This window comes from Salarias fasciatus (assembly GCF_902148845.1).
Source record: "Salarias fasciatus chromosome 7 unlocalized genomic scaffold, fSalaFa1.1 super_scaffold_4, whole genome shotgun sequence".
Classification (NCBI taxonomy): Eukaryota; Metazoa; Chordata; class Actinopteri; order Blenniiformes; family Blenniidae; genus Salarias; species Salarias fasciatus.
In genome coordinates, this window is record NW_021941229.1 from 20842018 (window position 1) to 20864930 (window position 22913).

The 22913-nt window shown below is 39.8% G+C and overlaps 1 protein-coding gene across 1 annotated transcript; it reads left to right on the plus strand.

Annotated features, from left to right (window-relative positions):
• The first annotated feature begins 19085 nt into the window (after window positions 1–19085).
• Window positions 19086–22913, plus strand: arid6 (AT-rich interaction domain 6). The gene is made up of 6 exons (XM_030085709.1): window positions 19086–19285; window positions 19886–20042; window positions 20230–20282; window positions 20576–20673; window positions 20779–20935; window positions 21314–22913. Exons 1-6 carry the CDS (start codon window positions 19274–19276, stop codon window positions 22634–22636), a joined length of 1800 nt encoding a protein of 599 aa, XP_029941569.1. The 5' UTR covers window positions 19086–19273; the 3' UTR covers window positions 22637–22913.

The window sequence follows — 22913 nt, forward strand, 5'->3', positions numbered from 1 at the left end:
GTATAGCCGCTAAACGGTCGATTTGTGACAATGTGGACGATGAGCGACATCGTCTCCTGGGCGTCTCAGGGGTTGTAATTAAGATTCGGTCTGAGTTTATCACTTGCCAGTCTTTGTCAATTACTGGAGCTGTTAAATTTCGCCCAAAGGGACAGAAGTCCACCGCAGGCTGACGAACAAGCTGAGACACATGCCAGTCAAAAAAGGAAGAAAAAAAAAATATGGCATGATATCTGATGAAGTATATCCACATCAAAAACATAAGAAAAATGGCAGGAAGTGAAGTGAACGGTGCTTAGTCAATACAGTCAGTGTTATTGGGGTGAATCGTCTCTTTCTATCTGCTCCAGCAGCCTTATGTTGGATAAAACAGGACGATGGAGGATGGATGATTAGTAGTTTCCTGGAATTTTATATTTTGGAAGAAATGTTGTCAAATGAAGCAAGAGGGTTTTAAACCCCCTCAACCACCTCAAGATTTGTGACCATGCAGATTGTGGATTCATTGACACTGACAACAGATATCAGACAGTTCTGCAAACATTTTGGGGTATCAAAACCGACTTTCTTTGACTCTAACATCCATCCATCCATCCATCCATCCATGGTCCTCTGAGAAGAAAGTGAACAAAACTGTTATCTAAAGTATGACTGACTTCTCCAATAATGTGTATTTTTGCACTTGCGTGAAGTTGGGGGACTCACAAGAGACAAATTAAAGCAGCTGTCAATGGGCAGAGTAGGATATACACTGATGACCTATTGACTTTTAGGCCTTGATGAGTCAGTTTGTTAAAACAGCTAGATTTCCCAGGATGCCACTGAAATGCTTTTTAACCCTTCAAATGTTCTCTATTTATTCTTTTTCTTTGCACACCTTAAATGTATTGTTTAGGAATTTGGACTTTGGTATAGATCGGGGGAAAAAAAAAAAAAGAAGAAGCTACAATTCTTCAGTTTTAAGTATTTTATGCAAGAGCTAAATGTAAAATTGGATCAAAAGCAATTGGAGCCCCCCTTGAAAAAAGATTAAAATGTCATGGGAGTATTTGATGAAAGGTGCGAAGACTGACGTGGTTTGAATGCTTATGACGGGAAGCACCACTTTCCTATGAGTTCATGTGCCAATTTTATTGAAACCCATTTGATTTTCTACATTTTCTCCTGCAGAGCGAACACCTACTGGTTCCTCGTGCCCACCTGTGCACCGTTCCTGGGTGCAGTGGTGGGCGTGCTGGTGTACCAGCTGATGATTGGATGCCATCGAGCAGAAGTGAAAGAGATGTCAAAGGAAGAGGAGGAAAGACTCAGACTTGCCACTCTTGAAGATTCATGAGCTGAATTTCTACCTTTTGCAGTTGATGCATCAGTTAAACTAAAAGTTGATTTGGAGCAAGTATGTTTTTAATCAGTGATGGTGCAGACATGTTTTTATAAATCAATTAAAAAGACACTTTAAGCTGAAACTGTACTTGAAAGGTTCCTTATTGTGGAAAGAAACCTTCAAATCGACATCAGATCAAAAAATATTTACACTCTTCTTTTCCTGCCTTTTTTTTTTTGTTTTGTTTTTGTTTACTTGGAACAAGTATGCATGTCACTTCTACAGGATTCCTGAGCAGAAGATACTGTTGTTTTCTCTCAGACTGACACACATAAATTAGCACATTTGTTTGGCTGCCAACTCTGGCTTATTGAGAAGAAATATTTATGTCAAACCTTTATGTGTTGCTAATGACTTTCATGTCTCATTACCTTACTTGTCACAGGCGCACTCTGATGGTTACATAACTTGGTTACTTGGTATGAACATGTTGGTCACCCGACAACAACAATGGCAACATGAATTTGCATAGAGACACCTCTGTATAGTTTGACCTCATTGCCAAACTTTACTACATGGTAACATGTGCTGTTATGAAAGCTCGCTATCGTGCTGAGACTAAACCAGCGTTAGCCTCAGATCTGACCCCTCCGGTCCTCAGACGTGAGTTTGCAATAAAAAGGCAAAATACAGCAGCTATAGGACAAGTTTGAAGGCATTTCACTGTATTGTGCACCAGAAAGTGTCTGAAAGGCTTGAAATTAGAGTCATGTTCAAGAGTAATTGCTTGGTTTGTGAGAGTATATATATATATATATATTCTCCTCACGCTATACGCACAACAAAGAAAAACCAATTTAAAAAAATTAAAAGACATTATGACACCATTTTACTGGTCTGACATCCTGAACTAAGATTTGTTTGATGATCAAAACATGACGTTTTTCAGACCATAAGTCACATTTTACATTGGTCCCATCTGTCACAATTGTATCATGAATAAGACAAAAACATATACAGGTAGTCCTCAAGTAAACGAGTCATTTATTTATCCCAATTTTAGCCAGTAATACATGAAAAAGTTTTTAACTGTCTGCTGTCTACTTTGCCATATCTGACATATCTAATCCTTTCTTTCTCCAGTAGCTAAGTTGGCCATTTTTTGTCTTTTTATTACCAGAATAAACCAAATTAGCTCACATTTAATAAAGTTCTTTTGTTTTGTTTTTAAATATATATTGTTGCTTTAACTTGTGTTTGCTCACGTTAGCACAGCCCCCAATGAGTGACCCAGTTTGTCAAGATCAATATCACAATCTGCTCCGACAAACTGCAAGAAGATCTCATCTGGCTGATAGCTAAAGATTTACCAGTTTCATCCCCGACTGAAGCCTCCAGAGACCTTTTGGATTTCTACATTTTCAGCACAAGCAGTGTCCATGGAGCCTTTTGGCAGCCATTATGTGAAGAAATTGCAAAAAAAAAAAAAAAAAAAAAAAAAAAGTCCAATTAGCATCAAAGAAGGACACAATGGCAGAAAGCAGTGAAGCAGACTATTAGCACTTATCCCTCAGAGGCTCAGAAAAATTATACAAACTTCTCTGCAAGAATTTGCAAGAAATTTAATATTGGCAAAATCTTTAATAGAAAAGCTGTTTTCAGTTTTAGGCCTTCTGAGTAGCAGCTGAAGCTGCTCAAAATAATTCAATCGCTCAAAATAATTCAATCAAGTATGATTTGTAATTTTTTTCTGCAGTTCAAGGTGCTTTAAAGATGAGTGACAGGACAATAGGACAAATCGTGAGAGCAACAAAACATTAAAGACAAGTCATTATGAAGAGGAAATGCATAGAAGAGGCTAAAACCAGCAGCTTATTAAATCCGCTGTAATAAAACCGACATCAAAATACCGTTAAGGTTTTGGTGTAAAGGTTTTAACACTACCGGCTGTCGTCTGATCCTCAGGCCGAATGTTCACTGCAGCATAAAAAAAGGGAAGATGCTTCATCATTGGTTTTGGCCCTGCAGTTTGGGACAACTAAGAGTCACGTCTGAGGACCGGAGGGGTCAGACTGGCTGATGCAACGAAACAAGGCAACATGTTCCAGTAAAATAAACGTGAAATCAAACATGAAATTCACATGTAAACAGTCTTTGTGTGTTAACACTGGGGTAACGTGCCGGTCAGCAAAGAAGCTGTAGAAGAATTCTTTTTTTTCTCGAGAGATCAAGAGACGTGCATTACAACTACACAATAGTGTAGCTGCTTTGATATAGACGCCTACTTGGCTGCTTCTCTGGCTTTCAGAGAAACGGCAGCAATACTGTTGAGGTTACTCAAAGCACACTTTGTCATGGACCGACATATGAACCCAAGAAAGGCTCACATAGTGGACTTTGCTAACTTATGTTTATAAAGTATTCATACTTTGTTACTCGAGTAATTATTTAGGTGTCTGTGCTGGGTTTTTTTTTTTTTTTTGGTTATTACTTTTCCTTTCCTCATATGAACACAAATATCTGCACTTTCTCCCCCTTACACTCTTGAAACTGCGTGATTCCCTTCAAACTCCTCAGATGAACCAGCGTGACAATGAATGCCACGAAGCAAGAGTAACCAAGTTGCATCAATCCAGACGTCCTGTTTCCTCTCATGAAGTCCCTCCGAAATAAAGATTTAAAATGGATTTAAGATATAGGTCAGCCAGGCTATTACTGTTTGATTTATTTATTTTCACTCGTAGCTAAGAAAAGAAGTTGAACTGGTATATTTACTTGTGCCAAAGAATTTTCTCACACAGTTGCGGGTGTTTCTGTCTGAGCAAAGCAGGCGTTGCTGCCAAGTCCGGATGTTTCGCCCAACTACATACCTCTCTGCAAGTTGTCAGCCTAATCAAATATTTACTTCAGCCGGCTCTTTGTCATCATAACTCACATTTCAAATGCTATCTGTGTTGGATCATTTATGTATTATTGATGGACTCTATCATTGCTCTGATTAGTCAAACCATAACAAATAGTGCTGCTAAAAACCAGGAAGACCCTGATGCCAATACACATGACAGTCCTCATAAATTCAAGTAGTTGTTGAGTAAAACTACCCTTAGAGATTCAGGAGCATGCAAATAGTGACATTTACTAAATTGGAAATGCCCTCCAAACTGTTAATATACCCTTTTAGTTTGTAGTGTCTCAGGTGGTTTTCTCTGTTAGGAATTTGATCTTGGTTTAAAAGGGCACCAAGGGCAAAAAAAAAGTCAGTGGTATTTACTCAAAATAACACTTCAGCAGTGACTACACGCACGCAGGCGGGCACACGCACACACACTGCTGCGTTTTCATCACTACAGGGGGATTTTACATTAATTTCCCTCATCAAACACTCCCTAGCCTAGGTGCAAACTATTTTCCTAATCCTGAGGCATAACTCGAACCTCATTCTGAAGGCTTATTCACACTCTGCATATGCAAGAGAAGAAACATGCAAGTGTCTAATGTGTTGGAACGAGCATTTGTAATTCACCCCACCAGAGGGCGCCACTCTGAATCAACATAATTCCCCAATACTAACATCAAGATTGTAGTTTATCTTTGTTTTTCAGAGAGAGAGAGAGAGAGAGAGAGAGGAGGTCGACAATAACTAGACAACGAAGGCACGAGGTAGCACTAATATTGGCATTGACAAAGAGGCGGCAATCAGAGGAGGGACTGCGGGCAGCGGTGGCCACTCAGGCGGTTACGTACACCTGATATTTGTCCCCATATTTTCGATAGGTCTTTGTAATGGGTGTTGAAACATGTCATGTTTCATAACTCCAGGGGACATTTCATTGACTTTCTTCTGAAAGCACTTTCCCAACTTTGTTTTTTGAAGGCGCTATATATAAATAAAGTTAGTGTTATTACATTAATATCCTGCAGACACACTCCAACCTTGACACAACCTCTTGGTCTAACCTTAAAATATAAGGATTTTCCTCACCGCTGGCACTTCTTATCCCCACAAGGACAACAAGTCCCCACGATGTGAGAGAGAGTTCAGATTTAGATTCCAGCAATGCAGGTAAACACACAGAGATACTGGAACAGTATTCATTTGACATAATTGAGTCTGTCATCCATCCATCAACTGTATCGAAACATTGACCCTCACAACTAAGTGTCCATTCCTACACCCCAGACAGCTGTGGAGTCCATCATTTTGGTGTCCACGAGGTAGGCTGGAGCCAAAATGAGTCATGGGTACTCAGGTGTTGGATCCCAGACGGACATGATACACACAGACAAAAACACATGTGGAGTTTCACTCACTATCTCCAATCATTCATTAAAGCTCAATTATAGTTATCAGTTAAAAAAAAAAGAAAAAGAGAGAGAATACTCTGCATCAAACATCAGCCATGACAATTTTTGAATCTGGAAAAGAATATCAATGTGTCAGATCCTACAATGGCTTCAAAACTTCAGAGACGGCTGTTTGACATTTGGAGTCCCTCTCTGGCATGACCTTTGCAGCAGTTCACCAAACATATCTAGTGTCAATCTAAGCATTTGCCACTGAAATTTTAATTTACATTCCCTGCCGACTATCAGAGGGAGAGCCGAGCGGGCAGTAGTGTTTTGATTTGACTTTTTAAAAGATGTCACGGCATAACAAAAGCAAGGTTCAACCATGTTATCAGTGGAAAAAAAAAAATCCATTACAAACACGACAAGCTCTGCTGATTTGAAACAGCAGAAATACAGAGCAAATCTGAATATTTTCTTCATTTCTCGAATGATGGCGTCAGTCCTCTACGCATGCTGGCGCTATAACATGTCGGAAGGATAAGAAAAAAAAAGATTTATCTGTGAATAAAGAAAAAAAATCACAAACATAAGCTGCAAGATTAATGAGTTCCATCTGCATGGCTGACAGATTTTCTTTTTGCCTATCGCAGATCACTGACAATATTTAAAGCAGTACAGTATTAAATTTAAAAAGCATGGGTATGGGAGTTTAATTTAAGATTAAACATACTGAATATTGTATGCTCCAGTCATTTATATTTGAGTGGAGGTGGCGCAGCACCAACGCTTGAGTCACAGCTCCACTGTGTGGCAAACTCACGCAACACCAACATGCAGTGAATCTTTATATTCAGTGTCTAGTTAGACCAGAAAAATGAGGGCTGAGGCACAAAGACTGGCAGCATAATTTTCCACTCATCCTAATGATTTCAGTTTCGACCAAAAGTGCAATGACAATAATGATCCTGGCAGCGTGTTCCATAACCAGCACAAGGCGTGATCTGTGTTATGCACACACCTTGAAATAAATTGCAATCCAAACAAACACACGTCTGTCAGTGTTGTTTACTCTCGGAGGAAATCAAATTGGATTCTTGAGTAACGAGTTCAGTTGAGGTTATTCATAGCACATGAGAAGTACAACAAAGAGACAAGGAGGAAGGCTTATTGTTCTCATATTCTCATTTCTAATGACTCTAAATGGAAAGAATCAACACAACTTGTGCGACACGGCTTTCGCAAAACACAAGAGCATGGCAGTTATCCTCCAGTGACTGCAGGTCCCGAAAATAGAGTTCTAGCACACATTTAACACGTTACATGAACTGGAACACTATGCCTTGCATGCGGCGGAGGTGATTACTCTGATTATCACCTGCTGTGTTGTTTCCTGTCTCGCTGTCACATGCAATTAAATTTGTTGCACCCGTTTCACCTCAGAGTGGCAATAAGTGCAAATGGTTGGTTTTCCAAAAATGTCTAAATTTCACATTACAGGGAGCCAGAAACCGCTTTAATTGCTGTTCCATAATAATGCCAGATTGTGATCTGTCTCTCAGAGGTACCTTTTGTGCATACCATCAGCAGAACTGAGCAGATTCTTTCCTCTTTGATTTGTTCTGCTTGCACGTGCACCAGAGAACCAAAGAGCAGTGGTGGAACGAACACAGGAGGAGGTTAGCAAGCACACATGGACATTAAAAACAAAACAAAAAAAAAATGGTGACACTCATTCCTAAAAGTGTATCTTCTAAAGAATGAAACTGGTTTCGTCAGATCGATCTTGCCAACAACCATTTGTAAGGAATTTATTATGCAGTTGTGGCACCATGAAGAAATGCACCCAAATGTGAGATCTGGACGCCATTCAAAACATGAAATAGGACATATTATCTTCAGCGTCTTATGCCTCACAAAGTAGAGGTTGAACATGTCCTTTTTTTTTTTTTTTGAAGAGCGATAATAAGTTGGAGACAATTCCTAAACAGACCCGTGTTTTGATTTGTGGATTACCACCTTTGTGTGTCGTGACATAAATAGCTTTCCATGGTACATGAGAACCAATGGATAATCTCAGCGATCTTCTGTCATTACCAGCCTTCGCCTGTGTTTTCAAGAACCGCCGAAACACGTAAAGCTCTGCTTTCAGGGTATATCTTGTTGTGAAATCACTTAGATGAAGATCAATTTCACTTTTGGCATCTAAAACATTGCTGTGCAACGCCGACACGTCCTATTGATTAACGTAATTTGTTTCACCTCATTGCTGGGGTTGCACTCAATATGCATTTGTGTTACTTAAATACAGGTTATGTCTTATACTCCACCCATGTCTGCAATCCCAAACCACAGCTCTTCAATGTTATCCTTATTGATAGCAGATCGGCACACAATGAAAACAACAGCAGCAGATTACGAAGAAGACACAATGGTGGCACACCTGAAACAGGCATGTCTGATAGAGGATTAAAAAATAGTTCAGGCGACTTTAATGGGTCACTGCACTGCACGCCAAAGCGACACGCAGATGTGGGACATTGGTACAAAATAGGCTTTGAGGAGGACATGATTTAAAGTAAATGAGGACAGCAAGGTGGGTAGAGAAGTGTGATTTTTAAGCAGGGGTGTCAAACATAAGGCTCATGGGCCAAAATCAGTCCGCAAGAGGCTCCAATCCAGCCTGCCGTCAGAGTAAGTTGGTAAAAATATGCAAAGTCCAACAGCTGTAGGAGAAGTTAATAGTGTCTTAGTGGATTTATTGATGGTTTTCAGAAGGTGCAGAGCTGCCGCGATGCTCTTTCACCATCACAGATCCAGCAGTTTGCTTTAACATCATTTTAGAGTCATAATGAAAGTGCCACCAGCTGGACTGGAACCAGGGACTTTTCACTGTGCGGTGAGAGGGTTAACCATTACACCACAGTGCAGCATTGCATCTTATTAACACTACAAAATAACAGCAAAGCGCGTGATTAAAACACTCCTAATTGAGAAAATGGATTAAAAGTGACACAAAAGTTGTCATTTGGAGGAACTAATAAACTGTACCTCCTTTTTAAAGAAGTGAACAGTAACTGTGGTCGGTCATTTATTTTGGCTAAACTGTGCCGCGGTGCTAATTGAGCCTCTTTTATCTCGCTGCGGATCTGTGGCGCGTTCCAGGTGAACGCCTCATTAGTCAATGTGTTGAGTGAGACGAGGTTAACCCTCTGTGACCCCCGCCTGGATGACTTGGACAGAGGAGAGGAAGAGCGTAACCGAAAAGCAAGTGATGCAACTGGCAATTATACATGTACAAAAAGTCAACTTTTTAATCTTGCAATGAAGCCACTCTGTGTTGATGTGCAGGTGACACGCGGTACATTTACATCTACATTCAGATTTTTCTTTATTTTTACAATATATTTGGAAAAAGCAACAATCTATCTTGCTGAATTCATGCACTGTTTTATCAATATATTCATACTGAAAATCTATGAAATTTTTCCACACCAATATGTACTTCACATGAATGTGACTTTCTTACATTGCAACTCAGGTTATGAAGCAATTCTACTTCAGATAAGCAAATAAACAGTTGACATTACAGTAAAAAAAGGAACATGAAGGTTAAAGTGACTTTTGAGATCGCTAAAGAAAGCTGTATCTACAGCGATTCTGTTTTCTAACTGCAAGTAAACCAGTTAATCCACATTCCAGCTACCACCAGTTGAGCCTTTAATCCATCTGTATCAGTTGGGGACAATTCTTTTCAATGTGCCCACTTATAAAACTGTATTTGCTTGAAATGCATTTGACTTTCCAAAATATACTTATACACACAGAAAAATCTGCATATTGGACATATTAAAACCGCTGTTTGATTATGCAGTTTATTTATCATAAGAGTCTATTTGCATTTGTAAAACAATCAATTTAAACATGGAATTAAAACTTTTTTTTACTGTGTTGTTACTGAAAAATCCATTTTCATTTATGTAAACAACATCAATGTGAGAAAAGATCCCATTACTCTAACAGAACAGTAGTTTGAAAAAAAACATTTCTCTTTCTGTAATTTGTTGACAAACGAGTTCATGTGTGCTGCTGACAGACATTTAGAGATTGTGCGAGGTGAAGGAAACTGGCAGGTATATCTTAATCACTTGCATAGTTTTGGTGCGGGGCAGATGAGGTGGAGAGACGCCGCCCGCGAGTCACGGTATCTCAGTTCCAAATAAATACAATCACGTGATAAGATGAGCGGAAAAATCCGATGCATGCGAGATAGGTTCTATTTTACATAGGTTCTCTCCTGTTTAACAAGACTATTTCAGCATACTGTGGAATGTTGTTTGTGTTATGATCTTGTGAGTGTGAGAATATCTAAATGCAAGACTTAAAAAAGGACAAAAGTGAAGATTAAAAGTCCGGGAAACAAAGTGTGTTTCTTGCAAAAACATAGCTGCGAGAAAGAGACGGGATTAGAAATCTTTTCGCAAAGGCTTATAAAAATGCTTGTGAACCTTTAAAGTTAAAAAAGTGCACTTATCTGCCATCTTATCTCAGATAATTGCAGACACATCGTCTCTGTACCAAAGACCACGCAAGCACTTTTGATATATTTACTTAATAATGCAGTGAATCTATACCAACCTAATTCAAATGTGTCAATGGATCAACAAAGCATGAATAAATCCAGGTCAAGAAAGTGCCTTTCCATACTTTAACAGAACTTCCACAACAGACAAAGCAATTCTTTTGATTTTACAGAATCATCCTCAGATGTGAACTATGCTTTGCATAAACTAGATATGGAATGATTCTCACACCGGAGGTGATTAGAAAGCAATCTCAAAGACTTATTGCTGTCCATTTGGCAAATTGTACACAATTGAAAATGTTTTGTGGAAGTGGGCAGTGATAGTTACAACACAAAACACAGAGGTGAGATGAAAAAGACACCAAAAGTACCGGCCAGAGGCGAGGAGGAATCAGCCCTCTAATTTAAAGCAACACTAAGGAACTTTCAGTTTTCGTTGATTTTGGCGGCGCCAGTGGACAAAAGCGGTAGTGTTTTGCCTGACCGAATACTACAGTTCCCATGAGGCCTAGCACGTGGTGTCGTAAATTGCTGCTCCCGGTGGCATGCTGTCGGACTAAACTCGCCTACATTTGTTTCCAGTGGCTGTGTGAAGGACGGATAGCGACGAGGTAATGAATCTAAATGAATCTAACGGTGGCTAAACAATGTTATATCGTGATGTGACGCATGCCGTAAAGCAGTTCGCACATTTGGAGCTTGTTAGTGTGCAGGGTTCCTACCACCCTCCTCACAGCTGCTCAGTCCAAGTGAAAGCAATACTGACGCCCTCAGCCCGTGACAGAGGGGTCATTCAACTAGTTGTAAGTCGAAGTATCATCACAAAAGATATTAAAATGTTTTATTAAGGTTGAAAAGTTCCTTAGTGTAGGTTTAAAAATGTAAGCTAAACTGGAGAATAACATGGTCAAGTAGAACATGAAACAGTGCATAAATGACCAGCTTGTTCTGTCACACGTGAAACATCATAACTGCTGCAAAGTACGGTGGAGGGAGCAGCATAAATCTGGGACGCACCGGCGCCAGGAAGTTGGGTGAGACTGCAGCAACTAAACCAATGACACCTTTTGAAATGACCTAGTCACTGGTATTTAAAGCAGACGTCCTGAGGAATCAGTGAGTGAGAAAACTCCTCCTGAATGCAGTGCAGTCCATTCAGAAGAGATATTTATGTTAATACTGACAAAAACATAAAAGTCTTTTGTTCATGTACAGTAATGATAAGAGCATTGGCCATGGTTACATATTTTTTCATTTGGAATTGATTATTCTGAATTATATAATCCTGAATTAAAGTTTTCTCCTTCAAGTTAACATGGGAATAGTAATTCTGAATTGAAGTTTGATTCAGGCAGCCATCTTGGAATATGCGCATCATGCACGGAGCGACTGGAATTAATTTAAAGTTGAATAAACATATAGCCTACATCACTGAGAAATTATTTAATTCTCCGGCCACTTTATTCAGGGAGAGTTTGTTTTTGGAATAATCATTTTCCAACAGAATTACCTGTTTACAAGGTCATGTTTAATCTTTTTAAAGCAGAATTATTTTTTATTTGGAATTAAAAGGGAATTAAAACTGACATGTAAATGCGGCCATAGTGTAAATCTAGCTCGACTTTATACTTGATCAGCTCGTACTTCGTGAAGAATCGATGTGATAGAGTTGGATGTTTTTGAGGGGCTGTCACAAGAAGCATTTTTATCTCCTTTGTTGCTCCACTGAAACAGTGTCTTCTTTAAAGGAATTTTTTTATTGGTGAGAATGTTGACATCACCCTTTTGTTCTATCTGAAGTCAGCTGTCTAACTGGTTCATGTTGACAGAAACCCACATCCTCATACCGAAAAAGGACAAGCGATCAATTGTTCAGACTTTTTTTTTTGTGTTGAAATATCTGTAATGAAACCAGGATAACATTTCAAATGCTGCCGTTAAGACACAAGGAAACGCTGGATTTAGAGGAATCATGTGTTGGGTGAAGGCAGGAATGTCTCGCATCAGTATGAGGAAATACTGTTGGTTTCCTTCCTTTAAACAGTCAGTTTGATAATTTCCTCATTAAATGAAGGAATCTGCTGAGAAACTATAGGAAAGGATTTCAAAAAACACCATAGAAAATTAGCTGGAATTCATTTTAAAAAGGTGGCAAATTGTCAAATCAGCTGTCTTTTGTTGCTTGTGCATGTATGTAGATTTTGTGTTGATCTGTCAAACGTGCCATTTTATGTGATCCCTGTTTTTGCGTGGGAGACTTGCGTGTTCTTCCGCTCCTCCCTCCAATAACTGTCTCATATGTAATCACTGGCTGTGATGATGGGCCTTAGGTAACTGCAAAGAGTGGTAGATGGGAGGACGTCACTCCGTCTTAAAGCCATTTGGGTCAGGGTGATGGCATTTTGAACACATTCAATTTGTGAATGGGCAATTTTCTCAATCACATTAATTGCGATCCTCTACAGCAGTGGTGCTAAACATTCAACTCGTTGGCACCAACAGACGTGCACGAGGCTGCGATCCAGCTTGTAGGATGACACTGCAAAATGGAAAGAACACGCTACGTTGCAATTTCTCAATAAAAGAAACCGCAGTTGCTAATTTGTGTAATAATGATTATTGTTTCAGAAATCTTGTGTCTAGGAGACAGCCAGTTTTCACCACATTAGCAGGATCAAACGCAGATATGACGACAGATTGCAGTTTTTTTTTTTTCAAGGAACGTTCAAGTTGTTCATCCTCGATGTTGTAAAAACTTAAATGTGAACATTTTTAGGATGTAATTGTATTGCATTTGCACTAAAAGTTGAAAGAATTGAAAGCCAATTGTTTTTCCTCACTGTGTAGCAAATTAATCGTGGTATAATATAAATAGAAAAATTCCATTTGCATTTCTCTCTAACTTTTTATTTGAAATCTAGACTTACGTAAAGTTAGTATGTTGTGTCAACCTCTAAAAAGGTAACATGTTTTTAAAAATACCATGTGAACAGGGCTCTTTGAGGTGACACAATAAATTAATGAGTGTCACTAATTACGGGTTTTAAAACGTATTTTAAGTGGCACTTACGAACATCTCAAAATTCACACCCCTTGAGAGGCATCTCTGAGTGGAAGACATGAATTTGCATGTCATTGCGTTATTTGAAGTTGGCTTCAGATTGGTCAGTGACCAATCTGGTGCTGCCGCTTACAAAACAAGAGGAAGTCATGTTTTCTCTTTGATCTGGCGACTGAGACAAAGTAGTTCCTATCAGATTTTAATCAGCATGTTTCAATTTGAGTCAATTACTCTCAAACTGCATGTGGAACTGCCTAATTCTTCACAGAGATTATCATATGGGTTGTTGGGGAATTATTGTGTCATCATTACACAGCTGATACATGTCAAGTGGGGGGGGGGGGGGGGGGGGGGGTGCTTGATGATTCAAACTCACCTTTGGTTAAGGTTGACTGACAAGAACTACACTGATTTTCTCAGAAGATAGTATTATTCGGTGCATAGTTTACACTGTGCTCTCAATGAGTCATTTGTCTCAGGATCAGATTTGTTTTCATAATTCTTGGCTGACCTGAGTAAGTGTGTGCGCGAGTGATGATGTGGCACCCTGTGTGTGAGGCCTGTCCAGACTATCCTGTTGGAAAACACAACCTGCTGACAGTCAAAGTGGATTCAGAGCAGGCAGATCAACACTGCTAGATTTGCCAACAAAAAATATATCATTGTAGTCTTTCCTGATTTAAGAAAAAAAAAAAGTAATATGAAGCTCAATGGAATAAGAGAAACTGTCTTAGCTCATGAGAAGGTACCTTGTAAATACTAATCAAACTGTCTGGATATTACTTCCTGGGTGCCTCAAGGCTCAGTTTTGGTGTTCAAGCTTTTTACATTATACACCAATTATATGTGCAATGCAGAAAAATTTGTGTTTTGCAGATTATAACCACCTCTGTGAAGAACTGTTTTGAGAGCACAGCAGAAAGTTCACGAGACTGAGAATTCATTTAGTTACTCACTTAAGCCATATCAGAGCAATGTCAACTACAAGTTTACATAACTCAACACATATACTGGATTTAAAATCATCCAAGCCTTTGTACTGCTCACTGGTCTTAACATAGCTGTCTCACTGTGTGGAGGTCTGGGGAGAAATGAACGCAAAGGCATCCTGCAGCCAGTGAGTATATTATAGAAAACTGTAATGAGGGCATTTAAAGAGGTGTCGACCATGGAGCCACAACCTGATGTTTCACACAACTCAAGATATCACAATTTACCAAAAAATCAAAAATTGGTCTGGTTTCAAAATATCGACAGAAAAACTGTAAATTCACAGGAAAACTTAAAAAAAGGAAAAACAAAAGCACAATGAAAAACTTTTAATATTAACTAAAACTAAAAAGGAAACCATTAAAGAATGTTCAAAAGAATTTCTTTAAAAGACTGAGTGGTTTCATTCATATGTATCAATTTGCCCATTGTTTCATCTCTTTGTTAGCGCCAAGCAGACAACATAAAATTATCCCACGTACTGTATTTAGTGCACATACCATTCGTGCGGCCCACATACGCAGCATGTTCTTTTAAATGGTGGTTTGGCGTTTGATGGTTGTGGCTGACTGAAACGCTGGCGGGGAGATACGCATCGAGGCAGAGTCACAGTATCCTCTCTGGTTATCTGTCTGCACCATAACTCCAAGTTCAAACGAGGGCACGATCAGGTACTGTGACCTTCCGTGACTGGACTCGGGGAGAGCCTTGGACTGTGGCCAAGACACTCAATTAAATTAATTAACAAATTAAATTAGATGTATTCTTTCAGCCACGCAAGATGAGCAAGTTTGAGTAAAACTTGCAGTATACTGTCACTACAGACATTTTAAGCTCCCAAGAACATCTCCGATTAATATCATTAGAAAAGGGCTCATTATCTAAGGTGTTTCCACTTTTAGAGAGGCCATTGTTGAAGGTAATTGGCCACACCTATACATTTCTTTTCCCTTTTCATTCAGAAGGTATCAATTAAAACATTGTGTTCTTCTTGGCGTCAGCTCATCAAAATAACACGGTAGGAATGGACGAGCCCAGTTTAACAAGAGGCTTGTTAAAAAAATAAGTTCTGGCATAGAATTGGGCGTCGCCTCTGTGTTATTTACTTTTCTTTTCTTTTTGTTGTTGATAATGCTGATTGGCAGCTTGCATGGTGGATTTTTGTTTTTTCAGTTCAGCACTACATTGTGGACATTTCCTTAAAAGGATTTTTTTCTTTTCTTTCTATTGTGCAATTTGGTATTTGTTTTCGTTGAAGGGACATTGCATTGCAAAATGTTAAAAACCTGTTTGTTCGTACGCAACGAACTTTCTTGACTCTTCAATTCACTGATTATTATCAAGGAAATGTTGGTTTAAAGTCTGTAAAAAGATTTTACCAGCAGCTTTTCCACAATAGAAACATCAGGTGTGTTTTCTTGGTGCTTTGATTAGAAAACTTGATATTTCTTAATCTTCCGTATGTCACACAGCTTGTTTTGGTTTTCCTGGTTTCCTTTGTATAATTCACATTATGGTTGTTGATGGATTTTTATGCTGTTTTGCACTTTAAAAAAATTCCCCTAAAATTTCTGAAGTACAGACAAAACATTTACTTCTCTGAGCAATCTTGGATTAGATCCAACAGCAGGTATGTATTTGTGATGGCACAGGCCCAGCTCTTCCCTTGCATGTGCCCGCACCATCACACGATCAGATATTCTGATTTACAAGACTGCAACACAGCAGGAGAACAGAAAAAGAAGTGAAAGGCATTTGGATTTATGTGCTGTTTGGTTTAGTCAGACTTCAGGGTTGTTCCAATTTTTATAGTCCACACATTCAGAATGTTAAACAACTGAAATGGGTCTTTTCTATTCATCAACATTGATGCTATTTTCTGATTTCTTTTTTAAGTGGTGAGACTAATATATTTTGTGAACTCATGTCTTATGAAAGATTTGTGTGTCTTTCTATATATTGAATCATTTCCTTGACTCATGTTCTATGACGCAGACGATGAAAACTTCTTTCAAATCTCCACAATGAAAGGTGGGATCGGCTGCTGTTTCGAGGACAAACTGTCCAGTCATTCTCCTCTTTGAGACTCTGAGACTCCAATTTGAAGTAATTGCAGCTTTAATATAAATTTGATGGTCTGCTCATTAGACTTTGTTTCCCACTCCCTGAGGTGCAGAACTGTTGACATGCCCAGCTCCTAGTAAGCCACAGTCTGGTGTTAATCTGAATTACCCAGCTCTTTGTTCTCGATTGGGTTTGGTCAGTTTCAGAATAATTCACAGCTTATTATATCCTCCGGTGCACATACAGTATTTGTGACAAACTTTCAGTACGATAAATTAAAGACCTTTCTTCATTAAAACGGTCTTTGAACTGACATTTATCAGTCAGGCGGGACTGAAATCTGAACAGAGACCACGGAAATCAATATTTCAGAATGGCTTCTTAATATAAAGGCAGACTTCACTTATTTACTCTCAAGGAAATCATCCTCTTTACTTTTTTTTTTTCCAATAACGTCTGATCCCTGGCAGCTCTCATCTTTCCTGTTAATTGTGCTGCAATTTCAAAGAATTTTTTTTTAAGGCTTTCAAAAAACTAGGTTGGGTTCGGCGATGAATCATCAGGGATTTGAACAACACTTGAATATGCCTTTATATAAATCATTATTCCACTCTGATGAAAAATGATCGATAAGTCTACTGTATAAAGTCAGGCAGTTTGACGGCCCACCTGGGCTAAGCCCCAGCTCAGCAGGAGAAATAAAGGACGGGAGACCCCATAACACTTTGTGGAAGATATGAATTGTTGAATTAAATAAATGTTTCGGAGTGGAAGTAACTAATCTCCAGTCAATAACCACCTTGAAAAAGAGACGTGCTGACACTTGTTTACCACTACTACTTCAATCTTTTTGCTGCTGTATCCGGCAGTTCAAACATTGTGATTCTTTCTCCTGAATAATATCCAATTTACTAACACCTTTCTAAAATTATGAATAAAAATCTTATTTTTCCTGTTTCCCTGTTTGCTTAGCCAGGACTATTTTAATTAGAACCTGAATTCTTAAGAGGTATATTGGACTTTTTAAACTCTATTAACATTTCTTGGAATATTTTTCTACGTTTCTTTGTGGGTTTAGTAACATCAACATCCCCTGTTTTGATAAGGACTTTGCCACACCAAAAAAATTGAGATGAGAGAAAGAGAGAGCATAAGCTAATAAATACACGCTACTGAATCAACGAAGGAATTTTCACCGCAAAAACAAATGAGTCATATTCACTAGTTTCAAAGCACCACCCCTGCTTGTTTTCCTAATTTATCATGTATCTGGAATGAAATAGAAGAGTCAAAATGAAATAAAACTCGAAAAACTCAACGCTTTATATAATTCATTGATCCTCCTTTACCAGCATCATCCAGACCTCGGCTGCAGGAAGCTAAAACCTCTCGGTCGTCAGTATCAAGTTAATATGTAGCTTATTCTAGCTACTAAAAAGATATGGATGTGCCGTAGAGTCCATCTTACACAGCAAGAGGAATATAAGATACGTTGTCACCAGTCAACATAAAATTCATGTCTGGAGGCAGAAAGCAGAAGCTCGTAGTTGCACTTTTCAAGAGACACACCTGTAATACACACAAGCAACACCCACATTTAAATACTGCATTAACCCATAGGGTTGCTGCACCATGTGTACAATCTAATGCTGTCCTGAGGTTACATCTCAATATATCCATTACTGAGAAAACAGAATATTTAACTCTATATCTAATGATTATTTATTGATTGTATTTTCTTGGTAGACTGATTTAGTCTTGACATCCATCTATCTTCCATATGGTTTGATCCAATCCAGGGTAGCAGGGTGCTGGAGCTAATCCCAGATAACGACCAGCGAAGGCAGGGTACACCCTGGACAGGTCACCAGTACAACAAAGGACAGACAGACAGAGTCACACCAGGTCACCAGTACGTCACAGGGCTGATGTAGAGACAAGGTGGACACACAGAGTTGCCGCCGAGCCCCGTCTTTGGACTGTGGAATAAACCTGAGTACCTTTCCATTATGTGAATCCCACACCAACACAGAGGCACTGTCCCACCACAGCCTCCTCAAATTGAATCAGAAAGCGACACACCCTCCTGACTCGAGCGTTCCGTCCAAATCAAACTGATGTACGGTCATTAAAGACTGATTTTTCCTGTTTAACATGCAATAATCCAATTTATCACGCTGAGTCACGAGACTCTTAGTGTTTTTGTCATGCTCGTCTTACAAAGCATGAAGTGGTGCAGTGTTTCCTATAAGACTGTGAAGAGTCTGAGTGTCTAGTGAGCAACAGGCCTGGACAACCGGCAGCCTGTGGGCCACATTCATCCACCCATTCAAATTCTTGGTGGTCAGTTTACTCACATTTCTATATTTAACATTAAGAGCAGCAGGTTAGTAGTTATTTTCTCTTATATGTTAGTGATAATTTGGCCTCCTGGTAATGAGAATGAGTTTTCTGTCGCCCTCACAGTGATCGCACTTGTGTGAATCCTGGCAAAAGTGATTCTTCCAAGATTAGTCTTGTGTTTGAATTATAAAATGCTGTTCCGATCGACGATTCCCAGCATGTGAGTAACAGTGACTTCAAGGCTGTAAAATCATTTCAGGAGTCTGACGGGCACAAATTTCCCCTGGATCTTACATTATATTGCCAATTTGTAAGGCGTGTTCCTGTGTGCCTTTTTTTTTTTGGGCACATGCTCAGGAGCGAGTCGAACTGGTCCGACCGAAGAAATCTCTGCAGGAAGACGTTACAGAATAAACACCTCCACAGTTCGTCTCTCACATTGTCACACTGACTGACACCAGGGACAGGTGCGCCTGGCGCGATGCTACACTGATAACCCGTCGCTGTGATTTTGCCCGATTTTTCTTTTGATTTTTCTCTTCAGTGGTGGGATTTCCAGCCAGTGAATATTTTTTATCAACAGTGGAATGAGATAATCACATCCATCTTTATTCTGGCAATGGAGAAACAGGTAATAAAAAAAAAAAAATGTAAACTTCTGGTAAAGCTAAAAGTCATTCTTTAAGTATTTTCTTCTTAATAATGCTGCATTTTATTAGTTTCAATCTCTTATTGAATTCACTCAGCTCTGACCAATTATAATTGGACTAAATGCATTTAACCTGCAGGGGTTTTGCTCTTCTTCTGGAGTTACAGGTGGACTCAAAGTCAGAACGCAATGATTTGCTCTATGTGTACAAACACATTTTAAATGACACATTTTCCACATGCATCATGGTGTATTTGCAGCAGTATCAGGCGAACAGTGGAAAGCTGTGAATGAAAGAGTGCATTGATGCCACCTGAGACTCATATCTGTGGTATGTCGTCTGAAAGAACAGGCTAAAGTTCAGGGAGACAAGCGATCAAACTTTGGTCAACAGTCACAGACCAAAGTTCTATTTGCCCATCATCAATCAAATTGATGTGCCTGAGTTAACAGACGGGTATTGTCACATCCCAGATTGAAAAAATGTGTGTTTTGTTCAAGTTGCATCCTGCATTGTGACTAAAATATCCAAGTGGTCATGTCAGCGTTTGACAATTGTTTCTCTGTTCATTGTGCTTTCAGGTACAGATGGAGATGGCAAAGGAGGACTTTCAGGAGCGTCAACCTAAACAGCCGATAAAAGAGATGACTGAGGAGCAATTCCTGAAAGATCTTTACATTTTCATGAGGAAAAGAGACACACCAATAGAGAGGATCCCACATCTGGGCTTCAAACAAAGTACGTACACCTACCTAATTTTTAAAAAATAAAACATTCTTTTTTGCGATTTCTGAGTGTTTTACTATATATTTTGGGTAGCTAACATGTATTACTGTGGCTGTATAATAATTATCTAGTTAGAAAAAAAACACATTCATAAGATGGCTATCTAAATATTTGTGTATCTATTTCCTTTTTTCCCCAGTTGATTTGTTTGTGATGTTCAAGACGGTCAATGACTTGGGAGGCTACACACAGGTAATGAGCTTATCTTTCATATTCGCATTCAAATTCACCTTTACAATTTTTTTTAACAATTTTTAAGATGTTATAATTTGAATAACATGACATAATATGACATTTATGACATACTGTTAATCTTGCCAGAAATGAGGAAGTTGTTGAACATAAAAATTACAAAATGACATTACTTAGTCTAAGCTCTGGTGAAGACTAAACTTTGCAAAGCTAAACGAATTAGCTTCGTTACATGTACTCCATGTAAACATATGCGGAAAAAAAATTGATAAAATCTTTATGCATTACTGCAGGTGACTTCTCAACAGTTGTGGAAACAGGTTTATAACACACTGGGAGGAAATCCTCGAAGCACGAGTGCAGCAACCTGCACCCGCAGGCACTATGAGAAGTAAGTTAAATTTCATGCTCATTCCTCACGCTGTGTGTGTGTGTGTATGTGGCGCTTTCTCTGACTGATCCAAATCCCAAATATTTCTTTTCTTTTTCTGTGTAGGTTGCTCTTGCCGTACGAATGCCACATGAAAGGCATCGTAATGAGCACCATCCCTCAGCATCAGCCGAAGCCCTTCCACTATGTGACCTACAGCAAGAGCGACGACTGTGGCCCGAGGCCTCTCAAACGCAGGATGTTATCATTACCAATGCACCAGGTGTGTGTTAATTTACAGTCGGCCGAGATATTAGGACATGCCGAAGCTGACTGACTGTTGTGTACTGACTAAAGGTGTAAAAATACTAATTAAAGTAGTTCTGAAAGGTTTTTTGGGGGAGTAATCTCCTTCTAATGCTGCAAATTATTGTAATAAAACAGCATTTGCACATCTTCAGAATTTCAGTGAAAATAATTACCTCAAGGAAAAGCTTTGAGGAATGTGTTTTGCTTTGTTTTGTTTTACAAAAGTTAAAAAAGGAGATTTCCAGTGTTTTTGTCTCTGCAGAAAGTAGGGAAATTAAACGACAAGTGCTCCAGTGATTTTTGTCGATTTCATAGCAGGCGTTCTAACATCATCCACTTTTGTTTCCTCCAGGCCCCTCATCTTCAGCCAGATACCCACGGGGGTCTCTTTGCTCTTCCTCTCCACTACCCTCACTTCTTCCCCCCAACCCACACAGTTCTGCCCCCTTACGTCCCCATCTCCCCGACAGTGATGACCCCACACAGGCCCTCAGCTACAAAACCCCATTTTCCAATCCCACCGTCTCCCCTCAACTCAGACGGAGACACGGAGCCCCTGGAGCACCTGCGCAAACTTTCGGAATGGTACAAAACCTCATCCGGATTGGTCCAGCAACCGCTGAACCTCAGCAAAAAAATGTCACCCCAAGAGCCAAGCTCCTACCCCGTGTCGTCGTTCTCCCCACCTTCATCCGGCAAGAACCCAAAGTTTTTGAACAAGCCCTCCACGCTTTACACCACGCTTCACGCAGGCGCCCCGAGAGACGAAGGATCTGAGACACAAGAGGGGGACCCCTGTGAAGGGGGCTCAACGTATTCGTATCCTGTGAAAGGAAGGGAGTCCGGCAGAGATTCAAGTAGCCCCGTGTATACTTTGCCGTCTGGAAGCGACAACGATGCCACTGAAATGCCACAGACTCCCAGCTCACCAAAAACAGACTTTGTCATCAGTTCAAAGGACGACAGAGAGGGCAGGTCAGATTTGAAGGGGTTCAATCTCAGTCACATGCTGCCAGGCCTTCCTCGAGAGAAAGAAGGCAAGATGGAAATTGAGATACCGCTGTCGGTCTTTCACAACTGGATCAAGCTGTATGGGCCGTCTGTCCAGGCACACAAAGCCAAGGAGGCTTCTCTTTCTGCTCAGGAAGACTATCTCAGACCAAGGAACTGGATCGACACAGACGGCTTCAACGCCAACCTGACACTTCAACTGAGTTCCCAGAACTCGGCGCAGGATCTCAGACTGAGGAATGTGCCAAGCCCTACACCAACCACACAGGCAACCGGCAATCACCACAATCCAGGTCAAAATCACCTCAGCAGCTACAATGCTTTGCCCTCGGGTGGCGTTCCGAAAAATGCTGGCAGCCGTGATGTCTATCCGTTTGATCTGCAGGATATTAGGAAGTCACACAACTCAAAATCCCCACATTTGTGGGAGGCCCGTGACAAAGAGGACCAGTCTCCCCTCAGTCCGGTGAAATCCGACGGCAGTCCTCACAGGGCTCTGCCAGACTTTGTCCCTAAACTGTTCACAGAAGACGTTACGCAGGCAGCCAGGCAGAAGTCAGAGGCGGGGTCCTCGGCTGTGCTCATGGTCAATTCCAACTCTCTGCTGCAGCTGACTACTGAAGAGGTCATGAAGCTGAAGAAAATGATCTCAAGTTCGTCGTAAATGCCAGATTGCCGCATACCAACACCACTGCAAAGCTGACCTATGTGTAATATAGTCCTCATAAGAGATGTATCATGGAATTGTACATTTTGTATATGAATTGCTCATCGGAGTGAAATTAACCCAAAAACAGCACTTCAGTGAAACCGTTATATCAACTGATCTTACAGAGAAAGTGCCCTGACGCCTTGTTTTGTACAGAAGGAAATGTTTGTGATGCACATGTAATATTTCAGCCTAATTATTTTGTGAATTTAAATAAAATTGAAGCACATGA

Bases quoted from the DNA above. Each gene is read 5' to 3' on its own strand.
- arid6 (XM_030085709.1), top strand. The intron at 20,043-20,229 runs GTACGTACACCT...TTTTTTCCCCAG, and splicing joins ACATCTGGGCTTCAAACAAA to TTGATTTGTTTGTGATGTTC. The intron at 20,674-20,778 runs GTAAGTTAAATT...TTTTCTGTGTAG, and splicing joins ACCCGCAGGCACTATGAGAA to GTTGCTCTTGCCGTACGAAT.